The sequence below is a fragment of the Pituophis catenifer genome, unplaced genomic scaffold (assembly GCF_029215685.1).
Source record: "Pituophis catenifer annectens isolate HBS135680 unplaced genomic scaffold, rPitCat1.0.hap2 SCAF_2, whole genome shotgun sequence".
Lineage (NCBI taxonomy): Eukaryota > Metazoa > Chordata > Lepidosauria > Squamata > Colubridae > Pituophis > Pituophis catenifer.
The window spans coordinates 88,991,525-89,017,192 of NW_027256882.1; the positions used below are offsets into that span (position 1 = coordinate 88,991,525).

General features: G+C 41.1%; 2 protein-coding genes across 2 annotated transcripts; both read right to left on the reverse strand.

Annotated features, from left to right (window-relative positions):
* Positions 1-41: 41 nt before the first annotated feature.
* KIF20A (kinesin family member 20A) lies at positions 42-12,036 on the reverse strand. Its single transcript, XM_070933781.1, has 18 exons — positions 11,890-12,036; positions 10,566-10,652; positions 10,142-10,261; positions 9,778-9,916; positions 9,497-9,684; positions 9,268-9,412; positions 8,059-8,262; positions 7,725-7,836; positions 7,474-7,545; positions 6,475-6,612; positions 6,089-6,260; positions 4,532-4,693; positions 4,177-4,316; positions 3,960-4,062; positions 2,867-3,062; positions 2,339-2,430; positions 1,646-1,783; positions 42-617 (listed from the first exon to the last, which is right to left on the reverse strand). Exons 1-18 carry the CDS (start codon positions 12,034-12,036, stop codon positions 285-287), a joined length of 2,688 nt encoding a protein of 895 aa, XP_070789882.1. The 3' UTR covers positions 42-284.
* Positions 12,037-16,056: 4,020 nt separating this feature from the next.
* Positions 16,057-24,324, reverse strand: LOC139310216 (bromodomain-containing protein 8-like). Its single transcript, XM_070934377.1, has 7 exons — positions 24,031-24,324; positions 22,781-23,254; positions 20,789-20,931; positions 19,800-19,889; positions 19,115-19,183; positions 16,866-17,096; positions 16,057-16,140 (listed from the first exon to the last, which is right to left on the reverse strand). The coding sequence occupies exons 1-7, from the start codon at positions 24,322-24,324 to the stop codon at positions 16,134-16,136; spliced, it is 1,308 nt and encodes a 435-aa protein (XP_070790478.1). The 3' UTR covers positions 16,057-16,133.
* Positions 24,325-25,668: the final 1,344 nt, after the last annotated feature.

The following is a 25,668-nucleotide window of genomic DNA, read 5'->3' on the forward strand; positions in this document are numbered from 1 at the left end:
CTGAAATAGCAGCTGGCCTGGAAGAAAAAACATGCATAATCATCTTTGGGAAGCCAAAGGTGTTTAAAAAAAACCCCTCAGGCCGTATGTCACTAAATATAGTATATTTAGTATATATACATTAATTGGATCCAAAGGTAATTGTACTTGAGGCCGACCTGTTTAAGGCACTTGGTCACAATCCTCTTTTAAACTCTTAAAGCTTTCCTGTATGTGGAGCCAACTCACTGATGGTAAAGGCACTAATTGGCTGCCCTGCCTGACAAGGCCTGGGTTCAAAGCATTCAGTATTTTTTGCTAAAGGGCATTGGTTTAAACTCTGGAGTTCCTCGGGCACGTAAGATGCGAGTATAAGGGCTCTCCGTCGCTGCAGGCTGAGCCACTGTCCGAGTGAGGAAGTTGTGCAAGAATGGCTTCTTGATGGGAGGCTGACTCTTGGGCTGCAAGTTTTCATTATTTGCAGAGAAGCGTTTTTTCATAGAAGCAGGTGCCGCCACGTGTGCTGCAGCCTGGAGCTTCTGTACAGTCTGATATTGCTCTGCAATACAGGCAGCTTTCCTCCGCATATCCAGCTTCACCAGTATCATGTTATTCTGAAGTTCAGCCAAGGTCTGGTCCTAGAAAGAACATCCAGCCAAAAGATGGTGATAGTGATTTATCCAGACCAGTGGTCCTGACAATCCAGCTGCCTCCTAGCTCTATGAACTGAAAGTGACACACTAATTTGTGCCTCTTCCAGGCTAACTAGCACCATTTTGATCAGCCAGAGACCTGCTCAAAACTGCATGAATAAACAGCCTCATCTCCATAAGATCTGTTGATTGACTTTGGGTTTGGAATGCAAAGTGTTACAGTGATACCTTGGTACTCGGTGTTAATTGTTTCTGGGAGGTGCAGCAGGTACTAAAAAGGACGAGTCGCAAACAAAGTACACGATTTACCATGTGACCCTTTGTTTCAGCAGGGAAGAATTTTGTCCGCCCTCTCGCTCCTTTTGCAGCGACCTTCCCAGCATGGCTGACTTCCTGTCTATTCCCCAAAGTTTTTCATGCCAAAATGCATTGAGTAGCAAATAAATAAGGGCTTGTGGCAGTCCTGTCTTCTCACAGAGTTTTTCTCTTTAGTACTGTACTTGGTAAAAGCATTCCCCAGCCCCCCCACCAATTAAAAGAAAATCTAATTTATTGGGCTGCTGCCTCTGCTTCACTGCTTTTACATTTTCTTTATACCGAGGGATTACATTTTGCAATTTGCTTATGCTATAAGGCAGGGGTGGGCAAATGTGGCCCTTTTACAACCTGTGGACTTCAACTCCCAGAATTCCTGAGACAGCCAAGCTGGCTCAGGAATTCTGGGAGTTGAAGTCCACAGGTTGTAAAAGGGCCACATTTGCCCACCCCTGCTATAAGGCAGTGTTTCTCAACCTCGGCCAGGCGAAGATGTGCGGACTTCAACTCCCAGAATTCCCCAGCTGGCAAGGCCAGCTAGGGAATTCTGGGAGTAGAAGTCCGTACATCTTTGCCTGGCCGAAGTTGAGAAACACTGGTATAAGGCTTTCAGCAAAGGATAAAAGCAGCCTATAAAAACGAAGCGTAATCCAAAAAAAGCCTCACAAAGTAGCTAGATTCAACAGGCCTTTCCATACCTGCTTGACCAGGATACTGTCACACTTATTGAGGGCTTCGCGGAGTTTCCCAGCACTTGTGCGGTGACAACATGCTCTTTCGGCTGACTGGAACAGCTCACCAAGATTCAGCAGCTCTGAACGTAGCATCCTCACGTTCTGAGAGAGCAAGGAAGAGTCACATAACCAAGTAGAGAAAGACGAGAGCAGAAAGCTTTGATTATAAAGGGCAAGCTTCCCACCAGCGGAGAAGAGGAGCTAGAAAGAATACAGGTAGTCCTTGAGCTAGGACCAATCATTCAGCGATCATTTAAAATTACAGTCGTACAACTGAACAAAAGGGGTTTACAACTGGCCCACAAAACTGAATGCCTTCACAGTCACTCAGGCATCCAGTTTGTGACTTCAACGTCACGGTGAGCTGCAGTCACGTGATTGTCACTTGCAACTTTCTGTGTGGCTTCCCAGAATACAAGTCAATGGGGAATCCAGAAGGGAAGGTCACAAGTCGCTCTTGTAAGTCGCTCCCACTGCCAGGATTACTATTGGTAAGTGATGTGGTCACATGACATTTCATTTTATTACTGCATCACTTAATGACAGCAATCCCACTCTCAGGTACTGTTGTAACTCAAGAACTACCTTGGTCAGCAACATCCAAAAGAAAAAAACTAATTTTCTTTAGCAAGCTTTTCCTCCCTCTGTTAAAGTTACCTTTTGACCTTCTCCTAGTTTCCGGTCTAAATCAGCAGCAATGGGCCTTGCTGAAGGTGGAGGCTCCAACATTTTTCGATACTTAAGCAGTTCTGTAGGAAAACAGGGCCAAGTGCAAGAAGAAATTAAGCCTAGCAAATGAATTGCTAATGAACATGGTGGCTTCCAAATCAAGACCAGAAAGATAGAGATGTTCCCTGAGAAAGATCAAATCTCTCTTGCTTCTTTTCCACAAAATAAAGCAGACTCGCTGAAATTAGATGAGAGGAGATTAGAGGTGATGATGAAAATAATTATTTCTGTTTTTAAAGCTATCATATACCTATGCGGTGATGGGCTTCTTACTCAAAGGAAAGCCACTAGAGTCACAGGACACAATTAAGAGGACTAAGTAACACAGGACAGGGGATAATTTAACACTGGGCAGATGTACATCAATTTTCACAACACTACAATAATTAAGGCACTTTGCCTTTCTCCAGATATATGGTCTGATCTCCATGTGAAATGACAAGAAGAGGGCCTCACCTTTGGTAGATGTACTCAGCTCTGCCTGGCACTTCTCTAGTGTATATTTCACCTCCTGCAATTCTTGCTGCATAGATGTGATTCGTGTGGATCTACGACAAGGTTCTTCCATATCTTGTCTCTTGTCTGCTTTGGAATTTTCTTGTTTTGCCTCCTGCAAGGCAACTTCCAGCTCTTTGATCTTGTCATCCCGATTCTGAAGAAAAAAATAAATAAGATGCTTTAACTAAGGAAATGGAGGGAAAAGAGCTGTGGAACCAAGGAGGTACCTCCCCCAAGGTTCCTATAAAAATGTGTCACTCTTAAGTATCAGGGACGAACAACCAGACCCACACTTGTAGAGTTCAAACAAGTTATCTTATTGTTCTGTGTGTGTTCTGCGGACATCTCCCTATTCTGCTAGCTTTCGCTGGGAAAGGCTAGATAAAACTCAAAGGCATGGGATGATTAGACCTTGCTCTCTTGTGTTTAACAGACTGATTTCCCAGTTGAGCCCTCCTCCCAAATGATTGCCCTCCAAGATCAAGGCAAATTATCACACATGTAAGAATCTTCCACTAGCAAAGAATTTCCATTATAGAAGCATGTATCTGCTTTCTTTGTTGTTAGGAATAGTCAGCATTTTATTTATTGACTGGGATTGTAAGATTGCCAAGTTGTCAAGCAGCTCAAGGCTATTTTACCAGCAGGTTCCTAACCTAACTCAGCAGGAAATAACCAAATAGCTACCAACTCTTAAAGGAACATCAGTTTTGGAGAAGAGATTGGGCCAAACTTGACATTCAAGTTTCACCTGGAGTCAGCTAAGCAGTTGCAACAGAGCTTTTTTCTAAGGAGCTTCATGTGGCACAAGCCCACCAAAATTTAGACAATTTTAATGCCCACAAGCTTTGGAGTCAGAATGGAAGGAGGGAGGGAGGCAGACAGGCATCAATTACCAGAAGATTGATGGTAGGTCTCTCCACACCACACTACAAATATATTAAAGTTAAAAGAACATTTCTTCTCTAAACTGCCACTTCTTTGTTTGTGGAAGATGATATAGTCCCTGTCTCCAGAAAACCCCAGTACATCGTCTACCTCTTTTTCCTACCTCAATTTCCTCCAGATAGTAGTCTGTCAGTAACACCTTCAGATTATTCAGTTTGTCTTCATAAAGCTCCTCTAACAACTCCTTTTGGGAATCCATATGGTCACTACAGTAGACATAGAAGAAGGAAAAAGGAAGATGACACTGTAAGATGGGTGGATAGAAAGCCAAGGATCAATCACAGAGGTTTCCTATAAAGTACAGGTGGCCACAAAAGTACCTGCTCCACTGATCTCTCTGTTGTAGGTGTGTCATCATCTCATTGCAGATTTCATCACGGAGACGCACCTCCAGCTGAAGCTTCTCCCGACGTTCCTTCAGCAGAAGCTGTTGCACAGCTTCAACTATATGCACAAGATCCTGGATTTTGGGATGGGAAAATACAAAGAACATGGTGATTCAGGTTCAATGGGGCAGCCATCAGAATGCATCACACCCCCAACCACCTGATTTAAAAGTAGTGATCAATGCTTAAATCAGATGCTCAAAAGCTGAAGGATTCTAAAGCCCCAGAGATGTCCAATTGAGTAGCTCTGAAAACTTCTCCATTCAATAAGGAAAGATCAATCTCTTACCTCCTTATCATATGCAGCCACATCTATTTCATCTTCGCTGTCTTCATCAGATTCTGTTTCTTCATCCAAAACAGACACAGAGGCATTACTAGTTTGAATGCTGTGTTCCTTGACGAGTGAATGGATAGACAAAAGCCCCACCTTTGTAGGAACCTGGATAAGCTGTAAGAGACCAAATTATACTATCAACAGTTAAAAAAACAATGGCACTCATTTCCTTCCACCTTATGCCAGGGCTACTCTGAGCAGAATACTTTATGTTTTTGAAAAAGGCTTCCAGGACAAAATGGCCCTGATGTTTACCCTCAGGAGGAAGCAACTTGTGAAAAAAACAAAACAAAAACCCACCACATAGAACACCATCTTAAAGCATCTGCATAAAGAATAGGTTGCTTGAAATTGTGGCTATACACACATAGATTGTGTGCCTCCACATTGACCCACACTGAAAATCTTCTAAAGCAGGAGATTTTTGTTGGGAACTGCCACTATAGCCAAGCTGTCTCAGGAATTCTGGGAGTTGAAGTCCACAGGTTGTAAAAGAGCCACAATTGCCCACCCCTGCAGTATATATGCATGTGAAAGACAGCTCTTTCCTTTTCCCTCAGTTCCTTGAGACCACTGAAGCAGCCCTAGAACTCCAATCTTACATGCAACAGTAATATAAGAGAAGGTTGACAGTAGGACTGCCCAGAGAACCACTGGAAAAACCAGTTATAAATAAGTAACTTTTGGGTCTTTTATAGAGTCTCCCTCACACAATTAGCAGTCTCATTTATTCAGATACCCTATCACAGTAAAAAAATAAAGGGGAGAATAGTACATTCAAAGGAAGCAGCAGATCACAAGCTACCCAAGCCACAGGGAACGGATTAAAACCAAGTAGCAACCTTTCAAAAATCCAGCAATGACAGGCTCAGAACGGAGTTATAGAAGTTGTAGTATATGGAGTAGAATGTCCTTCAGTGCTCCCTGGAGTGGGCTTGTCACTATCAAGTCCACAGTTTAGTAGAACCCCAGGGGGTTAATGGCATGAGAGAAGGTGTACAGTAGGACTTTTAGCCAGTCAACATTGAATACTTTTGTTGCCACCGCTCCCTGGTTGGAAAGCAAAGGTTGAAGCGCTGTACCTTTGCAACTGATAAGGGTGTAGCTAAAAATTTATTACTGGCCTCCCAAAGATCAGAATAAATTGCTCAAACATAATTTGTTTGCTTCACAAAGTCCTTGTCATGAGTGATGGGTGAAACCAATGGGACCCACATGCTCTCGAGAGCAAGCAGAGTCCACAGGAAAGAATATCCAAATTTGTTCTAGTCCTGCAAATACAGGGAGATGATCACTACAGGAAAAAAAATTCTTGCTCCATAACTTCTGTGTTGACAGCATAGGTAGGAGGAAGGACATTCTAGTAATTAGACTAGTAATTGGCCAGGTAGTCACAGTTAACAGTACTAATAATATTGCAGTGAACTATCCTATTCTATCCTATCTGTTTTCTATTCAGTAAAGAATTCAAAAACTACCCAAATGAACTCCAATATTCCTTTTTCTTACCTGGCTGGCAATGGCAGAGAACTTAGCCACATGGAGGGTCTCATCATATGATGAAGCACATGGGTTGATATTGACAATCATACAGGACTGCCCATGTCCTGTGAAAAAGCCTTGGAATACACGGGTTAGTTTGCTATCCCGGAAAGGCACCACATTCTGCTTTGACCTGTTTAAAGAGAGAGAGAAGAAGAGGATTTGTGCTCTGGAAATGCTAATACAAAATGTGAAGCCTACCCCCCACACATCCTCATCCTCATCTTAACCTAGGAAACTGTATACACGTTCATCAGTATCTTCAACCAGATTGGACTTAATACCAGAAGAGCCAGACAAAGCTATAGACTTATCAGTGAATGCTAAAAGTAGAAATTCCTTTAACTTACTTGGTCTGATTGTGGCGCAAGATTGTGAGACATCGCCCCAGCGTGTGCAAGGAGGTATTGATGTTATTGGCTTCTTTCATACGGTCCCCCGTTCTCTGTTCTTTGCAGCGTTCTGAGCCAGCAAGGTCACACAGTGACAGCCTGGTGAAGAGAAAGAGGAGTATTTGATGCAGAGCCTGGTTTCCCACCTCTCAGTGTAGTTCCCCCACCACCACCCAAAATCAGGTTCTGACTTGAGGTTAGAAATTCTGGCAATCAGCATGAGAATCCATGACAAGGTCCAATCATAGTTTTACTCTTTATTTCTGTAATTTTAGGAGCCACAGTGGCATAGTGATTAGAATGCAGTACTGCAGGCTACTTCTGCTGACTGCCGGCTGCCTGTAATTTGGCAGATCGGATCTCACCAGGTTCAAGGTTGACTCAGCCTTCCATCCTTCCGAGGTCCGTAAAATGAGGGCCCAGATTGTTGGGGGCAATAGGCTGACTCTGTAAAACCACTTAGAGAGGGCTGTAAAACCACTGCAAAGCGGTATACAAGTCTAAGTGCTATTGCTATTACTACACTGCTCAAAAAAATAAAGGGAACACAAGCAGAAGACAACTGAGATCTGAATGAATGAAATAGCCTTATTAAATACTTTGTTCGTTACATACAGTAGTTTTGTGTTCCCTTTAGTTATTTGAGTAGTGTATAAACTACCGTATGTAAAGAACAAAGTGTTTAATAAGGCTATTTCATTCATTCAGATCTCGGATGTCTTCTGCTTGTGTTCCCTTTATTTTTTTGAGCAGTATATTTTAGGTTGCTTTGCTCCATACAGGAAAAAGTCTTTTTCATTTCAGGTTAGACACAAGACTGAACATTTTACAGCAACCCAAAGTTGTCATTCTGACAAACACATGTCAAAACTACACAGGGCAGCTTTCCCTGTGTAGTTGTCAAAACAAAGCTGTCTTTCCCATTCCCTTCAGGCCTTCAGTAAGAAAGTTTCCCCTTACTCGCTGATCTTTGAGATCGTTTTACTGCTCCTTTCCTGAAGGTGTAGAATTCGGATGGAGAAGATGCTGTGGCTACAGAGAGCAAGAGAAGAACCATTTTTAGAAAATAAACCAGTTCAAATGATTAAGCTCATTTATTCTCATATTTCCCAAACCTGGGCAAATTATATTTTTTGTACAGAGAACATACTTTACTAATCATTCAGAATCCCAACACTCCCTCTGTCACCAAAGTGAGGAATAGGACAGACCTGCGGCTAGAATTCTCATTCATGTGGGTGCTGGCAAAACTTTGATTTCTCCGGCCTAATTTCAGCAGTTTCCAGGCCTCTTCAGCATTTTGCACATTGACCCAGTTCAGGTCTACAAAACAAAGATGAGTCAGGGAACTGAAATAGCAGGAATTAGACTCCAAATTTACCTAGGAATCACCAGGGAAAACATCACACCTCAATAAGGGGACTGTGTCTTCTTACACTGCTTCAAGCCACTCAAAATATGGCTTATTAGATGACTGATCAGCTGGATTAATTATTCTACATGTTTAGTCCAATTTATATACTGGGTGAGAAGGCTGGGCTGTACCTTTAACATATGTATTTCCAGTATGATCCTCACACAGCCGCAGTGGGGGCCTCTTGCGGTTTGGGGCAGATGCAGGGGTCTCCAGCAAGTCATAAATCAACTCATTGTAGATCTCAAAGAAGGAGACCCAGATAGAAAATTGCACATCCTCTTGAGTCACAAATGAAACACAATCTTGTGGGTCAATCTTGTCAGTTCCTATCTCTATCAATGAAAGCAAAACAAAAAAAGTTATCAGTGATTGTAGCAATTCGTAGCAGACCCAATTAACATGGATTTTCTGAAAGTAAAACCAAAGTGCATAGTGATTGTTCCCAATAATCCCAGCTTCCATACATTCACTAATGTTTCCTTACTCTTAAAGCAGAAAACAATGTTTTCTTTTCAGACTAAGTTTCTCATATATTTCTGAGCGCCAAGTGAAATTTTAGTTTCATTATACATTGCAGGTAGTCGACTTACAATAGTTCATTCAGTGACCGGTCAGTTACAACGGCACTGAAAAAAGTGACATATGATCATTTTTCACATTTATGACCTTTGTAGCATCCCCATGATCATGACATTAAAATTCAGATGCTTGGCAGTGTCCCAAGGACATAACTCTAACCCTAGGCAACATTCTGACAAGCTAAATCAATGGGCAATGGGGAAGCCAGATACACTTAACAACTGTGTTACTAACTTACTAACTGCGGTGACTTACTTCTCAACTGTAGCAAGAAAGGTTGTAAAATGGGGCAAAGTTCACTTAACAAACATCTCACTTAACAACATAAATTTTGGGCTCAATTGTGGTCCTAAGTTGAAGACTACCTGTATACCTTCTACTTTACAAAGCTTACACAGTTAGCAACAAGAGATGTTTCATTGTCCAGTAATTGTTAAACCAGAAGATATTTGAAGGGGCAGTTTAAATTGCACTACAGAAAAACCAACGATTGCATAATCCCAGTCCTTTTCTGTGAAATGTAATTTAAACATATTTTGATCCCCACCTTTGGTTAAGGCTCTTTTACAATAGGCTTATGGATATTCTTCTGATTCAAATGCTTCCCTTGAATTCAATTTTTTCATAATGTCTTTTTACTGCATTTCTTAGTGCTGAAGACTTTATTATTCTTAGTTTTGAGGTGCCTATAGTGCTTAGCTTTTCAATTCTACAGAAAATAAAATTGCCCCAGAACCAAGGTTCAGGACAGTGCGTACCTTCCAGCTGGCTCCAGTTTGTCTGGTTTGTCGACTGGCAAACAGAGGAGAGTCCACCAATGCCACTGTCAATACTGCCACTTGTGGGTGCTTGTGATTGGGATCCTGTTCTGTGACTTTTGCGCAAAGAACTACAGAGCACCTCCTGCCAATCCAAAAGGAAGAATTATAGCAGGGATTTTGACCAGCTCATCCTCTTCCTTATCCTTAAGGGCTTTGAGGCACTTACCTCCTTTGTCCCACCATAGATCAGAGCCTGCTTCTTGGCTTCCTCTTGATGACTCTGTTTGCTGTCCAGCCAATTTACTATGTTTGATAGGAAAGGTTTCAGGTCTGTGGCTCGGTACAACCGTGTCCCAATACTTTTGAATATGATGGCTAGGGAACGGGGCAGGATCCCTCTGTTAGTACCATCTCCTGCAAGCCAAGGTCAAAGAAGCAAATAGTCAAGTCAAAGGACCTCTATTAAGCAGAGGTTATCTGGAACATTATACACCATGCACTGCTTACCTTGGATTGTATAAGTCTTCCCTGAATTCGTGACTCCATAGGTATAAACAAGCCAGTTCTGCCCATTGAGGACATCCTTCACCACTTCCTTCATCGTTGCGTCAAAGAATGCTTTCTGGCCTATCTCTGGTCCAAAGATCTGAACATCAAATACTAAGGATTAATGTCATCATACAGAGTACGATTACTCTAGATGTATGGTTAATTACATCAAATTATCAGGAATTAATCCCTGTTTCTCCATGAATTCTCTAATCTCCTTGCAGGAATCCTGCGAAAAGAGTTTCAAACACCACAATCTCTATTGGTTTCAGTAGAGGTCCAAGAAGAATGAGCACCATCACATTAAATGAAAAAAGCATACCTGGCTGAAGGTGAATTTGTGCACTGCCTGGCCAATTCCTCGCTCAGTGTTTCTCATTGTAAAGGAATCTCTGGGTGCTTTGAGAAGAAGAGCATCAGCATTTTCGATGCAGACACAGCCCTAAGAAGTATAGTTAGCATTCAGTATCTAAAACCATCTGCCATAACAGCAAACCACCTTTCAGCGGGCATTCTTAATTTTAAATATTTATATCCAGCCAATCTATCAAAGTCACTTTTTTCAGTGCTGTTGTTTGAACTAAGTTGTAAGTTGAGGGCTATCTGTATTCTAGCACCCCTGTGCTCTTTTGCATATAAAACTCTGCAAACCAATTTCAAGTGAGCCCAATAGGCAAGCAAAGAAATTGGCCTATCAAAGTTCTCCTATACTAATTGAGGGCTCCTACTCTGTTTCAGGTACTCACCTGATCCTCATGCTTCTCGATTTCTGTGGGCTTCAGTGGGCGCACTCTTGCATACACCTTCACCTTTCCATTGTCTCTGAAAACAGTCTATAGAAGTTACAGGTTGTTATTCCATTACCAGTCTGGCAAAACAGAACTAGTATCAATCTGATTTACACACTAACATTCTACCATATTAAAAATAGAAGCCAACAACCCTAACCCTTCCTCCTCTCCCCAGCAACCCAAGGATACTATAGTCCTGTATTGTAAACTGGAACAAGATAAACATGGAGAGGCTGCACAGCAGTTATAGGAAATAATTCAGAAGCAGGAAGAAATTAGGGAGCATAAAAGTTGTTAGATTTAAAATAGGGATGCATTGCAAAAGGAATTCAGCTGCTCAGGGCTTGAAAAGGCCTTGGGCATAGCCACAAATTTGCTGCAAAACTTGCTCCCAAACTGATGATTAATGTAACTGAAAGCATAAGTTGTTACAAGAATTACATGTGGATGTTACCATATTTACCACATTTCATTTTAATTAAATACATGTAAATCAAATGCAATGGTGTACTCATCATTGCCCTGGTTACTTTATAGAGTATGGCTCTAGCATAAGAAGCCAGCCCACCCACCCCCATTGCCTGCTCCTCCACTTTGAATCTAAACTGAAGGAAAAAACCCTCACAGTTTGTAGAGTTCTGGAGCATGTTACATCAGTTCTATTTAGATCACATGTCTGGTGAGAAGACAGGTGAAAGGGGAGGGTGTACTTCCTTATTCTTCCCATGTTACATGAATGTATGAGCTGACTGTCTGAATAAAGCCATATAGTAAGTTGCTAGTTCTAAGAAATAATGAGCATTGAGCAAAACCAAACATCGTGTATTGATCCAAAACTAATTCTTTAACCATGTCTAATAGAAACATTAGAGACTATCAAAAAAGTAAACCAAAAATCATATTGCACAAACTATACTAGGCTACTAGGCAAGAGAGAAATTTGTGTCTCTTTATTTTCACATTATCAGAAATTCTAGAAACAAAGGTCTTCCCACATGGGAAAGCTTGGCCTGCTTTACTAATGGCTCAATGCCATTCAGGTTCATCAACCTGAAGCTTTGTGAAAGCATGCAAATAGGATTGGAAGTCTACGAATCTATTATAGCAATATTAAATTCCTGATAATCTTACAGCAGACCAGCAGAACTGAATTTGGAATTCTTGCCCTGATCCCAGGGGACTAACAATAAAAATTAAGTTATTTCAGCATTTGGTAGAGAGGAGACCCCCAGCCCAGCCTCTAACTCCTCTTCATATCTCCTGTCCTCCTTAATGTTACCTGCTCTTGATCTGCAGAGATGGCAGAGAAATCTGGCAAAAGAGCTCGCCGCAGTCCACATTCTGCTGCGGTGGATTCCAGGACAGGAGAGATACCAGCTTCTTCATCAGAAAACAATCCAACCGGGGAGGCAATTCCCTGGGCCATGACAGCCAAGTGCTCTTCCTGTAAGAGCAGCAAAAGGAAGCATAGGCATTCCTGCAGGCTCTTGACTATTTCTAAACACAGCTTAGAATAGATAGAACTACTGGAGGAAAATGGCTGCACTGCATACCAACCAGCAGCAGGTCCAGGCAGGCCTCACAAAAGAGAGCTTCACCACAGAGAATTGAGTTCTATTAGCAGCTTGCCCCTTTCCCCTCACTGCAGTATATAATGGATGATTTAGGGATTTAGTACGCTCACACACACACCCCAAAGAGGCGCAATTATTTTCCTAGACAACAGATCTTCATCCAGGACCAGGCTCCTGTAGTATCAGAGGTAGGCTCAAACCTATGGACTTTACTACCTAGCCTGCAATATGAGAACGAGAAACCTTTTTTTAAATTAAGGCGTCTATGTTAGTGTAGGAATATTTAATCAGTCGCGCTCACTCCTTTAATTCCGAAGGCGCTTAATAAAATCCGCGAAGCCCACCTGGAGACCGTTACTGAAATCAAGAGGCCGCGTGGCTTCTCGTTAGTCGGGCGCTGGGAGCACCCAACCCTGGGACTTCCTCCAGCATAAGCGACGAGATGTGGTCCAAATGGGAGTCTTACCTAGTGCCTTCAGTTCCACTTCCACCTTCCTGCTCTGTGCCGCTCCGCCGCCGCCTGCTCGATGAGCCACTTATATTTTCTTTTCCGACCTGTTTCAAACCTCGCGGCCAATCCGCTCAACCAATCAAAGAACGGGATACCCAGGAGCCAATCGCTACCCGGGGCTCACCTACCGAAGAGCCAATAATGTCAGGAGTTGCTTTCCCCTTCACGTGGAGGCTCTTTTTGTACTGGCTGGGAGGGGGGGGGCGGCGGATGTTGTGCGGCGGAGATTGCTTTATTTCGATCATGGGTTAAAGCGAGTGGCGTTTTTGCAATCAAAATAGATGCGATTGTCGCACGCCCACACGGTAGCGTTCTACAGCCCACCATCTAATTCAGTAAATTTTCAAAACTTGGCAACTTTAATACCTGTGGCTTTTTTTTCCCCAATACACTTTATTAAGCTTTTAATACATTAAAGACATAAAAAAATATTTCGCTCAACAACAGCTATTTGTGGTGTTTTTCTTGTGACGATAATTTGTGCATCATTTACAAAAATTAAATTGTGCGTATTTACATTCTTATTTTATCTATTACTAAAAGTCTAAAAGATAAAGAGATATTGATATTTTACAACCTGTGGGAACAGTGGTATAACTGGATAGAACGGAGATAGATTAAAGATAGATAGTTATTAAGTATAAATATCTGTGGCTTTTTAACTTGCAAATGCTGGCTGGGGAATTCTAGGAATTGAAGTCCACGCATCTTAAAAGTTGCCAAGTTTGTAAACCACAGTTTTAATTGTTCACGCTCCTGAAATTGCATTCTGGAAGCCATGTTGCTTCTGGGGCCACCAAATTTGGAAGCACGATCCTGGTCTTGCTCTCAGCAAAGCAATATTGGGGCAAGGATGAGGTTTATATTTTAATACAGAAGGGTCTTAACATGAACATAAGATTGAAACCAGAGGTTTTCCTTTTAGGATTACTGGACAAGGAACTTGAAAAAGAATAGGAATTTTGTTACTGTGTATGTTAGTTGCAGCGAGGATTCTTTTTGCACAAAAATGGAAAGACTATCGATTCCCATGATATAGGAATGGATGAAAAAAGTGATGGAGATAGCAGAGGGCAAAATTAACTGTTTTAATGGAAACCGCTTCTAGGCAAGACAGAAAAAAAGTTGAAATCTCGATTTTGAGATTTGCTGATTAGTTTGTTGCTATAAAAAAATGGCTAGTGTTTGGTGCTCTCTGAGCTTGGTTGTTTTCTTGCAGATGTTTCATTACCTAACATAATCAGTGTTAGATGTGGGGTTTGCTCTCATTTTATATTCTAGTGGCTTATCCTGTCAGTGTTGGTAGGAGTGGTCTAGGTCAGCGGTCACCAACTGGTGGTCCATGGACCACCGGTGGTCCATGAGAAAATTTTGGTGGTCCACAGAAAAATTATTTTTTATATTGCACTAAATCAGGGGTCCTCAAACTACAGTCCCTGGGCCGGATACATACAATGAACGTTTGTGTTGCTGCAGAGTCTCCCCGTTTGGGGTCTTTTTGTGTGGGTCGGGGGGGGCACAGAAATTCCAACTTGGGGTCTGCTTCAGCCTCCTGGTGCAGGGCTTTTGGCAAAGGCTGGAGGGAAGTGCCGCTGGTGGCAAAGAACTGGAGGGCCTTGTTCCAGTGCGACTGCATCATGGCCTGGAACTGTTCTGCCCCAGCTACGGATCCCAAAGAACGCAGCACACACAAACTCCAAACAAAACTCTGTTTACTATAAAACACAGTCTTTTGCAGCCTGCAAATGCAGGCTGTTAATAAAACGTTCTTAACAACATGCCAGAAATTCCACAGATAAGATAGAGTCTTACTAGAGTTGGCAGAAAGCCCAGAAGCACTGTTTGCAGAGAAAATCCAAACTCAATGATCAGCGAACGAATGTTGTTTCCTGCAGCTTTTTACAAGCTGTGTGCACTCTTAAATAGGCTAAGGGAGTGGCCAAGTAGCCCCAAGCCTTACTCTCGTGGAGACCTCCTCCTGAGGAACCACTCCTGCTTTTTGCCAGCTTTGTGTGCTTGTGCATTGAGAAGAGGCTCATCCACTTCATCCTCTGCATTTAAAGGAACCTCTGGAGGTTCTGAAGGCCCTGGCTGAATCCCTGCCTCTGGCACCACATCTTCTTCAGCCTCCTTGTGTCCGACTCGAGCGCCGGCTGCACAGGCTGCTGGCACGACACCACACTAGCCTCCTCGTTGTTGGGATCAGCAACAATCCGTGCAGGCCGCTGGCGGGCCACAACAGGAACTGGCTGACCATCTCAGCTCACTGAGCCTCCAGGCCTTGCACTCCTGCAGGTCTTCCCTCTGCTTGGAAAGCCTATGCTCGTAGTCCTCAGTGAGGTGCTTTTGCTGAGCCTCCTCGGTCAGACCCAATTTGAACTGAGACAGCTGTTTGCCCAACTCTTTCTTGTGGTGGCTGCTTAGCTCCAACAACTGCTTCCTGTTGGGGCCCTAAGGAGCCCGGGTGGGGAGGCAAGGAGTGGCTGGCAGGGGAGGAATGAGTAAAGGCTGGCGAGGCACCCCTTGACATGAGTGACAGCAAGTTGGTCGCAAACAATTACATTAAATATCTTATCTGGAAACACCACTTCTGAGAGATGTCATGGCAGGAGAAAAAAGTAGAAACTTTTGAACAATCCACTTTTCTCCATTTTTTCAAATAGCTTTCTTTACTTTTTTCAGAGAAAAGTTTGTGGAAACACGGGTTCTTTTCCTTAATTCATATAACCATGGATGTCGCAGAAAGGAAGAATCCAGACTGTTCGCTAAGCCACTGCTCTTGTATGATAAGGATACTTTCACACTATTCAAATCTTCCTAACTCATTCCTAACTCACTCATTTCAGATTTTCATTAAATTGGAAGAGTTTCAATTCGATAAAAATAACTATCCTTTTTGAAAATGTACTTTTAAAATATGCTTTGAAAAAATAAAATGTTCTGCAATTGTCAAAAGGTCCAGAGTCACTTTGCAGAGTGACTGGCTGACATATAAATTTAATAAATTAATGTTTTATTGGAATAAGTTTTTGTAGCTCCTTCTGAGTACAAGCTATCAAAAACTTTGATATATTACAGCAGCAAAGTTTCACTTATGCTACAGCCTACAGCTCATCTTCATTTTTTATTTCCCAAATTTTATTTACTGATAAGATTCTGAGCCAGAGATAATAATGATTTAAAAGCAAGCAGTAAAAGAAACACAATATAGTACTTTTATTATTGTCTAAGAAACCAATGAATCTCCAGATATTAAACAAGTCTCCCAATGAACAGAATAGGACACACATTCTATCATGAAGATTCTTAAGAAAAGAAAGTGAGATGTCAGGCAGTGCTAAATTAGTAAACAAACAATTTTTTCCTTAGAACAAGACTTCAGGAAACAAGGTTGAATTCTTAACTTCTAAACATGCACCTGCCCTTTTCACGTCTTCATCAGCACCTGCAGAAGAGAAAGAAAAGTAAAATTTTCCATGTTTCGAAGGAATTATAGTGTCCCAGAACAGTTTCAAGCTCTGCTATGAAAACATCATTTGTGTACTATGTGAAGATCCACTGAGAATAAAAGTGATATCTTAAAAACAGGTATATTTGTTATAGAAAGAGTTAAGAAAGGAAAAGGCTTCCAGGTGGAGATAAATGCCAGTTCTTGACGTATGACTACAATTGAGTCAAAAAATTCTGTTGCTAAGCAAGATAGTTGTGAATTTTGCCCCGTTTTATGACCTTTCTTGCTATTATTAAGTGAATCAATGCAGTTGTTAACTTAGTAACATGGTTGTTGAGTAAATCTGGCTTCCCCATTGACTTTGCTTGTCAGAAGGACGCAAAAGGGGATCACATAAACTCATGACAGCGGAACCGTCATAAATGCATGCCAGTTGTCAAGTGTCTGAATTTTGATCACCTGACCACAGGAATGCTGCAACAGTTGTAATTGTGAAAGCAGTCTTAGATCACTTTTTTCAGTGCCATTGTACCTTCAAACAGTCACTAAACAAATGGTTATAAGAGAAGAACTATATGTATATTTGGGAGACACAAGCAGGGTTACTGTTGCTTGTAGGGCGGATGATTGTCATAGCACCATCTTTTGCTTTCCAGGCATGAGAACCTAGCAGAGGAATAAGGAATGTGATTTCTCCTGTTCAGAGATGAACATCTTACCTTCTCACAAATCCTCGCATTTCGTCGGAGCACAGGAGTGCCTCGCCCAACATCTGGAGTTGCTCCAGCACTTCCTGCTGCATCTCCACAGCAATGCGATGGATGTGGTGGTTGGAGTTATTGTACATGATGGCATTCTGAAACATCAGCATGAGATCACGTTGGAACTGGACCATGTGCTGAATCTGGCCTTTGGACAGGTTTCTCTTTATGGAGGAAAGATCCATTGGTCTTCAGAAAGGTAGGAAAAAGCACAGGGTTCAGCTTTGTGTAATAACTTATAGAGTTTGCAAAATAAAAAGGATCCAGATCCTTTTCCATTATCAATATCCCAGAACTACTGAGAAATCAAATTAAAATTAGACTAATAAAAGCAAGTAGATATGAAACTGTTATTTGCGTTTACAAGATATTAAAGGTAGAACAGAACACTAGGTTTTCGATAGTACTCAACCTTTGATAAAGTAATAGCAATTCTAAATACATTCCCTTAATATTGTTATTTAATACTGATATTTATGGTATGCACTTTCAAGCATGCCTAGGATCAGTTTATAATGATACTGTATTTCAGAGAAAATAATGCTGAAGCAAAAACCAGTATTATAGCACCTTCAAGGCTACATCTATCACACTTTGGGGGTAAGCTACATTGTACAAGTGTAGAAAAGGAAATACTAAGCCAAAGAAATTAAAAGCTTGACAAGAAAAAAATAGCCAATATTTTAAGACTGATAAATACATTATAGCATAAATTTTTGTGGATTACAATCCTTTCATCAGCTTCATGAAGTGTCATTTTGAGAGAAAGGAATGCATGTGGAGGGATATAAGCAAAAGAGAGATGGGAGAGCAAGAAGAAAATCTAATGTCTAACAAGGTACTTGCAAGTTATTTGCAAATAGGGGCAATTCAGAAAACAATAGCTATGCTATGAAATCTCTTACAATATTGAGTTGAGTAACACGTGTACATTAATGGAAGCTGGGAGAACCATAAGTTAGTGACCCAAATAGCTCTTCTGATTGAAATATCTACTTTTTCATGGGAAGAAGTTCCACTATTTTTTTCTGAGAACCTAACAAACATGGATGGCATCTTTACACTAGACTTTAGCCTGTCACTGTACTTTGTTTTTCTTTGAAGTGACTTGTTCTCTCTCCTTCCCATCTCCAGAACTTGGTTCATACCTTCTGTTCTTTGGGAGATAGATTTAGCCATGTTCCACTATTTCCTGGATTTTAAAAAAATCACTGTTCCTTCCCTTTCAGAACTGCTATTTATCAACGTGTATACATATATAGAGGGGGAAGAAATATAACATTAGTACCAGTCAGTGGTTAACTGCAGATGCAATGAGAAAGCCATTCAAGCCAGAAAAAAACTGCCCAGCTTTGCAGTACCAATTCATATCCTACCTTTCAAAGAGCTGATAGAAGAAAGTAAAAAGGACATAATGCAAACCATGGTGTTTGGTCCCTCACTTATCACATGACATTACTGCAAATTAGTAGTAAAGTGCTCCTGCGTCCCAATAATTCCATTTCTTCTCTCCTCCTTAAAAACAGATTTTCTTCCTCTGCTGCATTTCTGCCACAGCTTATCCCAGTGAGATAACCCTATGTTGCAGGCATTTTTTAAAATATATTTGACAGGCTACTTGCTTCCACTTCTGTTGCACAGTTTAGGAAAAAACACCTTGAATGCAGCTACCCTAGGAGAATTTAACAGAATTACACACTCCGTAGTTTGCCTAAATAGTGCATGAGGAGTTCAAAGCATTTTGGGGCAAGAAGGATTACAGGTAGGGAAAAAAAACTCAGTGGCTGGCATTGATTGGTTTCCGAACTCACCTACCGGCTTACTCAGACTGAGCAATGATTGGCTGAAGGTTCTCCCTGTGATTTACCATGCTAAATGCATTTGGGAGTTACAGATGGGGCCAAAGCAGGGGAAAAGTGGATTATAATTTAAAGTGTATTAGGGATTACTGGAAATGGAATGGAATTGGGGGAAGGGGGGGCAAAGCTCCAGAATTTCTGGACACTCATCTAATAAGCAGTACAGGAGGAACAATTCCTTGCCATGACAAAACAGAAATCGGGACTACAAAATATATTGCAGAGAGAAAACTATTTTCCTATTTCTAAAGAGGAACATGCTCATAAGCAGTGGACAGAGACAGAGGTGGAAAAGCAATTGAAAAAACACATTCCTTACTTACTAGCACTCTCTTTTCCCTCACTGACCTTTTGACCACATCTTTGTAACCAGGAGCCTGCTTCTCGGAAACCGGCTTCAGGAAGGGACCGCTGTATCTAGGGAGAAAGACCAAAAAGTGGGCTAGCAAACAAACCGCACATCCTTTCCTGTGCAGTTCAAATTAATAGTGAAAAGGCAGAAGGATGAAAGTCAACTCCTCCAATCAGCCCAGAATCATTACAATAGCAGAGTAATATTTTGAATGTTGATGTTAAATATATCATTTCATATACAAAAGCATCTGGAAGTAGTTTATGGGATATAAAATACACAAAACAAAAGCAGATTCCTCCTCAAAGCATTTCTTGAAACATTCATAGATGGTTTAAATGAAAAAAAGAATGAGTTCAACAAGCACTTAAAAGATGTAAATTTGGATCTCACAGATTTCAAGAGAGACGGATTCTCTCAATCACAAAAGATTCACCTCATCTTAGAGCATGCAGTAGAACCTCCTCTCATGGTAAAAGTTATCCGCTCTGCAAGGTGAAGATGGTTCACCCCAGGTGCCTTGTATTATATAATAAGCAAAAACTTAGAAACTAGTTCAATAACTAACTGGTCACACCAATTATGGGCATGACACATACTTTCTTGTAGACCTCTACTCTAGATGATTTTTTAGTCATCTTCTCCTCAGTAGTCAGTAGTTTCACTAGTTTAGTCATTTACCTATGGCCAGCAACCATCTTCCAGATAGATAACAGAGTTTTCTTGAAGAGCAAATGCTGTTGAAATGGATCATCTTGGCTTAAGTGCATCCTGGATAGAAGAGAAATCAAAAAGATTCATTTACATTTGTGAATGGGAAAGTAAAGAGGCCAGGAAAATAGATGACAAACCCTTCAAGTAAAAAATGTAATTTTATGAACCTCGGAAGCATGCTTTTTCTGTCGTAGCTCCTACCCTCTAGAACACCATAACCCCTCCTGACCCCCGAGATAAGATTGGAATCTACTCTCTGGTGTTTGGTGAAACATCAAAGGCCTGGATGTGCTCCAGAGCTTGGGAGATGGAAGGCTATATGGCTCAGTTTCAGGTCTTTATCAATTATTTTATTTGGCTTTTTTATCCTTTGCTAGTATGATTTTTTCTATTATTTAATGTGTTATTTACCTGCCTAGCTCACATATACTCACATTTGGGTAGTTATATACATTTATTTAATAAATAAATGTATCAGTGAAATAGGCGGTGTAGAAATGTAATAAACAAACAGCACCTTTGAAAAATTCATATGAAATGTGTTAATTCAGCTACCAAACCTAGCAATAGTTTGTTCCTTTATAGAAGAGAATTGTACAACTCAACCAACCCACATAATTGTTCTGATTCAAAGCTACAGTTGCATATACCCTGTTGGAAGCCACTTATACAGTCTTCAGAAAAAACAGTTGTTTTCTAATAGCACTCTCCACTTCAGATTCTTGATACTCTTTTCTCCCCCCTTTATTGGTCAGAATGTTTATAAAATGGCCCAACTCCCCCTCTTTCTAGAGAGTTTTAGGCTGCAATATCTACTTATCTAAGAGGATTATCCTATTGAATTCAGTGGACATCTTTCTGAATAGGTAGAGTGTTGTGCCATTTAACTTAAACTGGCAGGCATAAACTAGAGAAATACGCTAATTCCATTCAAAATCTATGTTATCGTTACTTACAAAGGCAGGGAGGCTGTACTTGTGGAAGGAGAGCTTATTAGGGGTGTCCCATAAGGACTGGAATCGTCATTGCTGTAACTCAAGTGGAAATCACTGTCTTTCCAATCCTCAGTTTGATCTTCAGTGTTTTCCACAGCCACCTCCTGATGATCACATACGGTAGTAGGAATTAACCACTTGGCAAAATAACAATAGGAATCCTAAACCCCATGAAATTCAACCATGAAGTTCCAGCATAGAAAATGCACTTCTCTGGGAGAAGTAGTACCAAATACCTCAAAGGAGTTGGTAAAGTGCTCACCCCTCAAAAAAATTAAAAACTTTATAAATTCCTTAGATCTTAGGAACTACCATTCCTTAGCTAATATATGATTTTTAGGGAAGCTATTTGAAAGGGTAAAGACTGTACAATTGCAGGCACTCTTGAAAGAAATGGTTTATTCCTCTATTTCATCCACTCTGGGTTCAGTTTTAGTTTATGGAGTTGAATGAGAGTTGTTCGGCCTTATAAGACAATTTGAGGAGTTCAGAGCACCATATTGTAATATTTCTGTTCCTTCTTATACATGTTCAGATGCAAACATAGAATGACTGTAGCTCAGCCTCTTATAGTTGGGTATAAGGTTCCCAAGAGTACCATTCTCCCTCCCTCTCTCTCTCCTCCTCTCTCCCTCTCCCTCCCTCCTTCTCTCCTCTTCTCTCCCTCCCTCCCTCTCTCTCTTCATTATAAGATTTGGAGTGAACTGTTACACTAGAAGTATGCTGATGATATCCTATTTCTCCATACTATCAGTTGAGTTAGGAAAAGCTGATCTGGTTGTGCAATTAAATGAACGCCAGTTAGCTGAGGCTGAGTCCTAGTCATATGGAGGCTTTATGAAAAGGCAGTTCCCGTCTTTAGAAATTAGGAAGCTGTAGGTGGAGTTGCATTCTCCCTAAAGAACAAGTGTGTAATCGGGGGTTGTTCCTAGAACCATCACTCTTGGTGGAAACACTGTGGTCTCTGTGACATGGAATGTTTTCAAGGCTCTTAAGTGCTTTGCCATTTAAGGCAACTGGTCCTTGATAAGAATAATTTGGCCACAGTGATCCATTCATTGGTTACCTCAAGATTATTGCAATGTGGTGCATGTGGGATTACTCTTAAATTGTTCCTGAATCTGCAATTAATCCTTGCAATGTCATTTATAATGACATACAAACATTGTCTAGATCTAGGCATTTAACCAAATGGCTTGACCAATCTAAGTTATATTTAGGAAGTTCTTTGGAAGGTACCACATCTATGAAGCAATCCAAGGCAATCATTTCCAACACAAACAGCTTGGTTGGGGATTCTTCTCCTGTTCGGATGTTGGTAATGTCAATGCCTTAGATTTTGGAGTCCCTTATGTTTAGGATATTTATATTCATTTATGTATTACGGGTATTACTGTCCTGCATTTTAGAGCTTTTTATGTTAAGATTGTTTTTAAAATATATAATTTTCCTATATTATGTTAAATCACGAATGTTTTAATAGACTCTACACCCCATTGGAATTATCTTTAATAATGAAAACACAACTAGTAATTTTATATATAAAATAATAATAAATACATCCAGCTAAGTTACCCAACATTTTGCTCTCACTTTCTTTTATCCCACTACTAACACGCCTTTTTTCACTTTCCCTTGGTTCTTATCTGGCTGGGTTCCTCTATATTTGTCTTTTCAAAAGAACACAATTTCACCCTTCATCTACTGAAATGAAAGTGTTTCTCATACAGTTGGTTTGCCTCAACATGGAACTTACAAGGGGTTCAAAAAACCTTTTTACTCTCCACAAAACATGCTTAAGGAGGGCAAGATGGAGCAGCCAAGCAATGCCTCCAGCTTTGGAGCTGGATATTTAGCAGTCCACAAAGGCAAAAGATAAGATTCTCCATTGATCATCCAACCCAAGTAATCCATCTACTTATAAAACAGTGTTCTGAGCGAGTCATAGCTTACCGTTCTAGTTGGAGGCATCCCTTTCTTCCGTATTTTCCACTCACAAGGAGTTTGCGTCATAAGTTCTAAAGTCGAGGCCTCATCTACATCCGTTTCTGCCGTACTGGCCATCAGGTAGTGCGTGACTTTCTTTCCTGAATCCTCATCGAACTGGCTATCCTGAAACTTAGAGCATCCAGGTTCCTCATACAAACCAGGAAGTCCTTCCATGGCCTCTGCTTCCAAGTTTACAACCGGCAGCCCTTCCAAAACCTGCAGTGCCCAATTTCCCCTTCTTTCCTTAGCTTGCTTTTTAAAAATCTCTGAATGACTTTCCTGCCCCGATTCTTCCTCTTTGGCTACAAGTGATCCTTTCGCAGCACCTTTGTGAGCCATGGCAAGCCTTCCATTCTGCTCTCTAGCACCAGAGAAAACCTGAGATCCCTGTGCCAAGTAAGGGTTGCTAACACGAACTGGCTCCATTAAATATGTCACCTGGAACAGAAGGTAAGAAGTTAACAGCTGAGGCTTGTAATTAAAAACACTCAGAAAAGCACACCTGAGGCTATTTTTCTTTCAGATATTATGTTCTTTCTTAATGAGCATGCTTTGCAGTGACACTGAGACCATATCCCTAACTTGGCAATTTCTCTCCTCCAACCCTCCAGGATCTGTACAGCAGGTATCTGTTGGCTAAGCCCTATGAGTTGTTGCCAATCTTGCCCAAAGGGCATTAAGATCAGGATGGCTAAAGTGGAATAACATATGTTCTGAGAGGTTAGCTAACTTTTCAGGTCTCCTGAAAATTATTTAGTGTCCAGATGCCAAAAAAAGGCCAATATATTAAATTGTCGTAACAGATTGCATAAGATTGGAAAGAAATCTCAGAGATTTCAGCAATTTTTATTTCTATTTCGGGAGAGTTAAAAGTACCTTGGGGATCCATTGGAAGTCACTTTGCTAACCCCTGATAAATATATGGAATATATATATATATATATATATATGGTTTCAATAGCACTAGATCTCTATCAGAATTAGGCCCCATATAAGCAGTTAAGATCACCATTACTCGTCTTATTATTTTTGAAATAGTAGAAAATATTAATCTTTGCTCATCTTTACCATTTAGAATCCTGACTTTCTAACCTTATTGAAATTTGCCTCTGTAGGCAGACTACCCTTTTTACTGAGAACTCTACTCTCGGCCACCGGAGGAAACCAGTATCACATCCCACCACTTGTAGTCTTCCCTACTAGCTGCTATATACCTCAGACAGAAATCTCAAGAGGGCATCCTCTTTGCATTTCCCACTCTCATCCTGCTCTCCTTCGTTAGCATATTCCCACGCTGTGGAGTCACCAGCTTCCAGCTGGCTCGTTGCCTCCTGGCTGCTGCTCTCTTCTAACTTCTCCTGAGCATCATCTTCAATTTCCCTCCAGCTGCTCAGTTCCTTTAGGTCAAGGTCTAAGCTAGAGTCTGAAGAACTACAGAGAGATTTGCAGCAGCTGCTCTTTTCAGACTCAGTAAAGTATTCTTCTCTGGATTCCAGCCAGGTCCACATGTGACCCATCTAAAAAGGTAGAGAGGGTAAAAAGTTTGTGACTTATGCAGTTGCTTCTTTTCCTTTGAGACATTCTAGGCTAGGGTCTCCCAGTTCTGAAGTGGCTCCATCTCTGACTCTAAATAGAACTACTTAACAACTTACAACTATGCCGACTTCAGTCTGATCTAAGCATAGTACATAAAATTATCTGCCACAATGTCCTTCCTGTCAACGACTACTTCAGCTTCAACCACAATACATGAGCAAATAATAGATACAAACTCAAGGTAAACCGCTCCAAACTCGATTGCAGAAAATATGACTTCAGTAACAGAGTGGTCAATGCCTGGAATGCACTACCTGACTCTGTGGTTTCATCCCAAAACCCCCACAATTTTAACCTTAGACTGTTTATTGTTGACCTCACCCCATTCCTAAGAGGTCTATAAGGGGTGTGCATAAGCGCACCAGCGTGCCTACAACATTTCTATTACTAAGCAAGACAGTTGTTAAGTGAATTTTGATCCATTTTATGACCTTTCTTTCCACAGTTGTGAAGTGAATCACTGCAGTTCTTAACTTAGTAACGTGGCTGTTAAGTGAATCTGGCTTCCCCAATGGCTTTGCTTGACAGAAGGTCGCAAAAGGTGATCAAATGACCCCAGGACACTGCAACCGTCATAAGTATGTGACACTGTTGCCAAGCATTCAAATTCTGATCATATGACATGGTGATGCTGCAACATTTGTAAGTGTGAACAATGGTCATAAGTCACTTTTGTCAAGGCTGTTGTAATTTTGAATGGTCACTAAATGAACTGTTGTAAATTGGGAACTAAAGGTAAAGGTTCCCCCGCATATTCGTGCTAGTAGTTTCTGGCTCTAGGGGGTGGTGCTCATCTCCGTTTCTAAGCTGAAGAGCCAGCAATGTCCGAAGTCGTCTCCATGGTCATGTGGCCGGCATGACTAAACACCGAAGGCGCATGGAATGCGGTTATTTTCCCACAAAAGGTGGTCCCTATTTTTCTACTTGCATTTTTTAGATGCTTTCAAACTGCTAGGTTGGCAGAAGCTGGGACAAGTAACGGGAGCTCACTCCATTACGTGGCACTAGGGATTCGAACGGCTGAACTGCCAACCTTCTGATCGACAAGCTCAGCGTCTTAGTCACTGAGCCACCGCGTTCCCTAAATCGGGGACCACCCAGACTCTATTTTATTTTATATTTTCTTTATTGTTAATTGCCCAGTCATTGAGATTGGTGACCACATGTATTCTTTAAATACCTATATTCGTACACATTCATTGTTCAAACGCAACAATATATATTCCATGACAGCCATTTCAAGCCAAGAACTTCAG

Bases quoted from the DNA above. Each gene is read 5' to 3' on its own strand.
- LOC139310216 (XM_070934377.1), bottom strand. From the start codon at position 24,324: ATGTGGACCTGGCTGGAATCCAGAGAAGAATACTTTACTGAGTCTGAA. The intron at 19,890-20,788 runs GTAAGTAACGAT...TCTTCTATCCAG, and splicing joins AGTACAGCCTCCCTGCCTTT to GATGCACTTAAGCCAAGATG. The intron at 19,184-19,799 runs GTAAATGACTAA...CTTTCTCCCTAG, and splicing joins AAGATGGTTGCTGGCCATAG to ATACAGCGGTCCCTTCCTGA.
- KIF20A (XM_070933781.1), bottom strand. From the start codon at position 12,036: ATGGCCCAGGGAATTGCCTCCCCGGTTGGATTGTTTTCTGATGAAGAA. The intron at 10,653-11,889 runs GTAACATTAAGG...TAACTTCTATAG, and splicing joins TCTCTGCAGATCAAGAGCAG to ACTGTTTTCAGAGACAATGG. The intron at 4,317-4,531 runs GTAAGAGATTGA...CCCAAAATCCAG, and splicing joins TGGCTGCATATGATAAGGAG to GATCTTGTGCATATAGTTGA.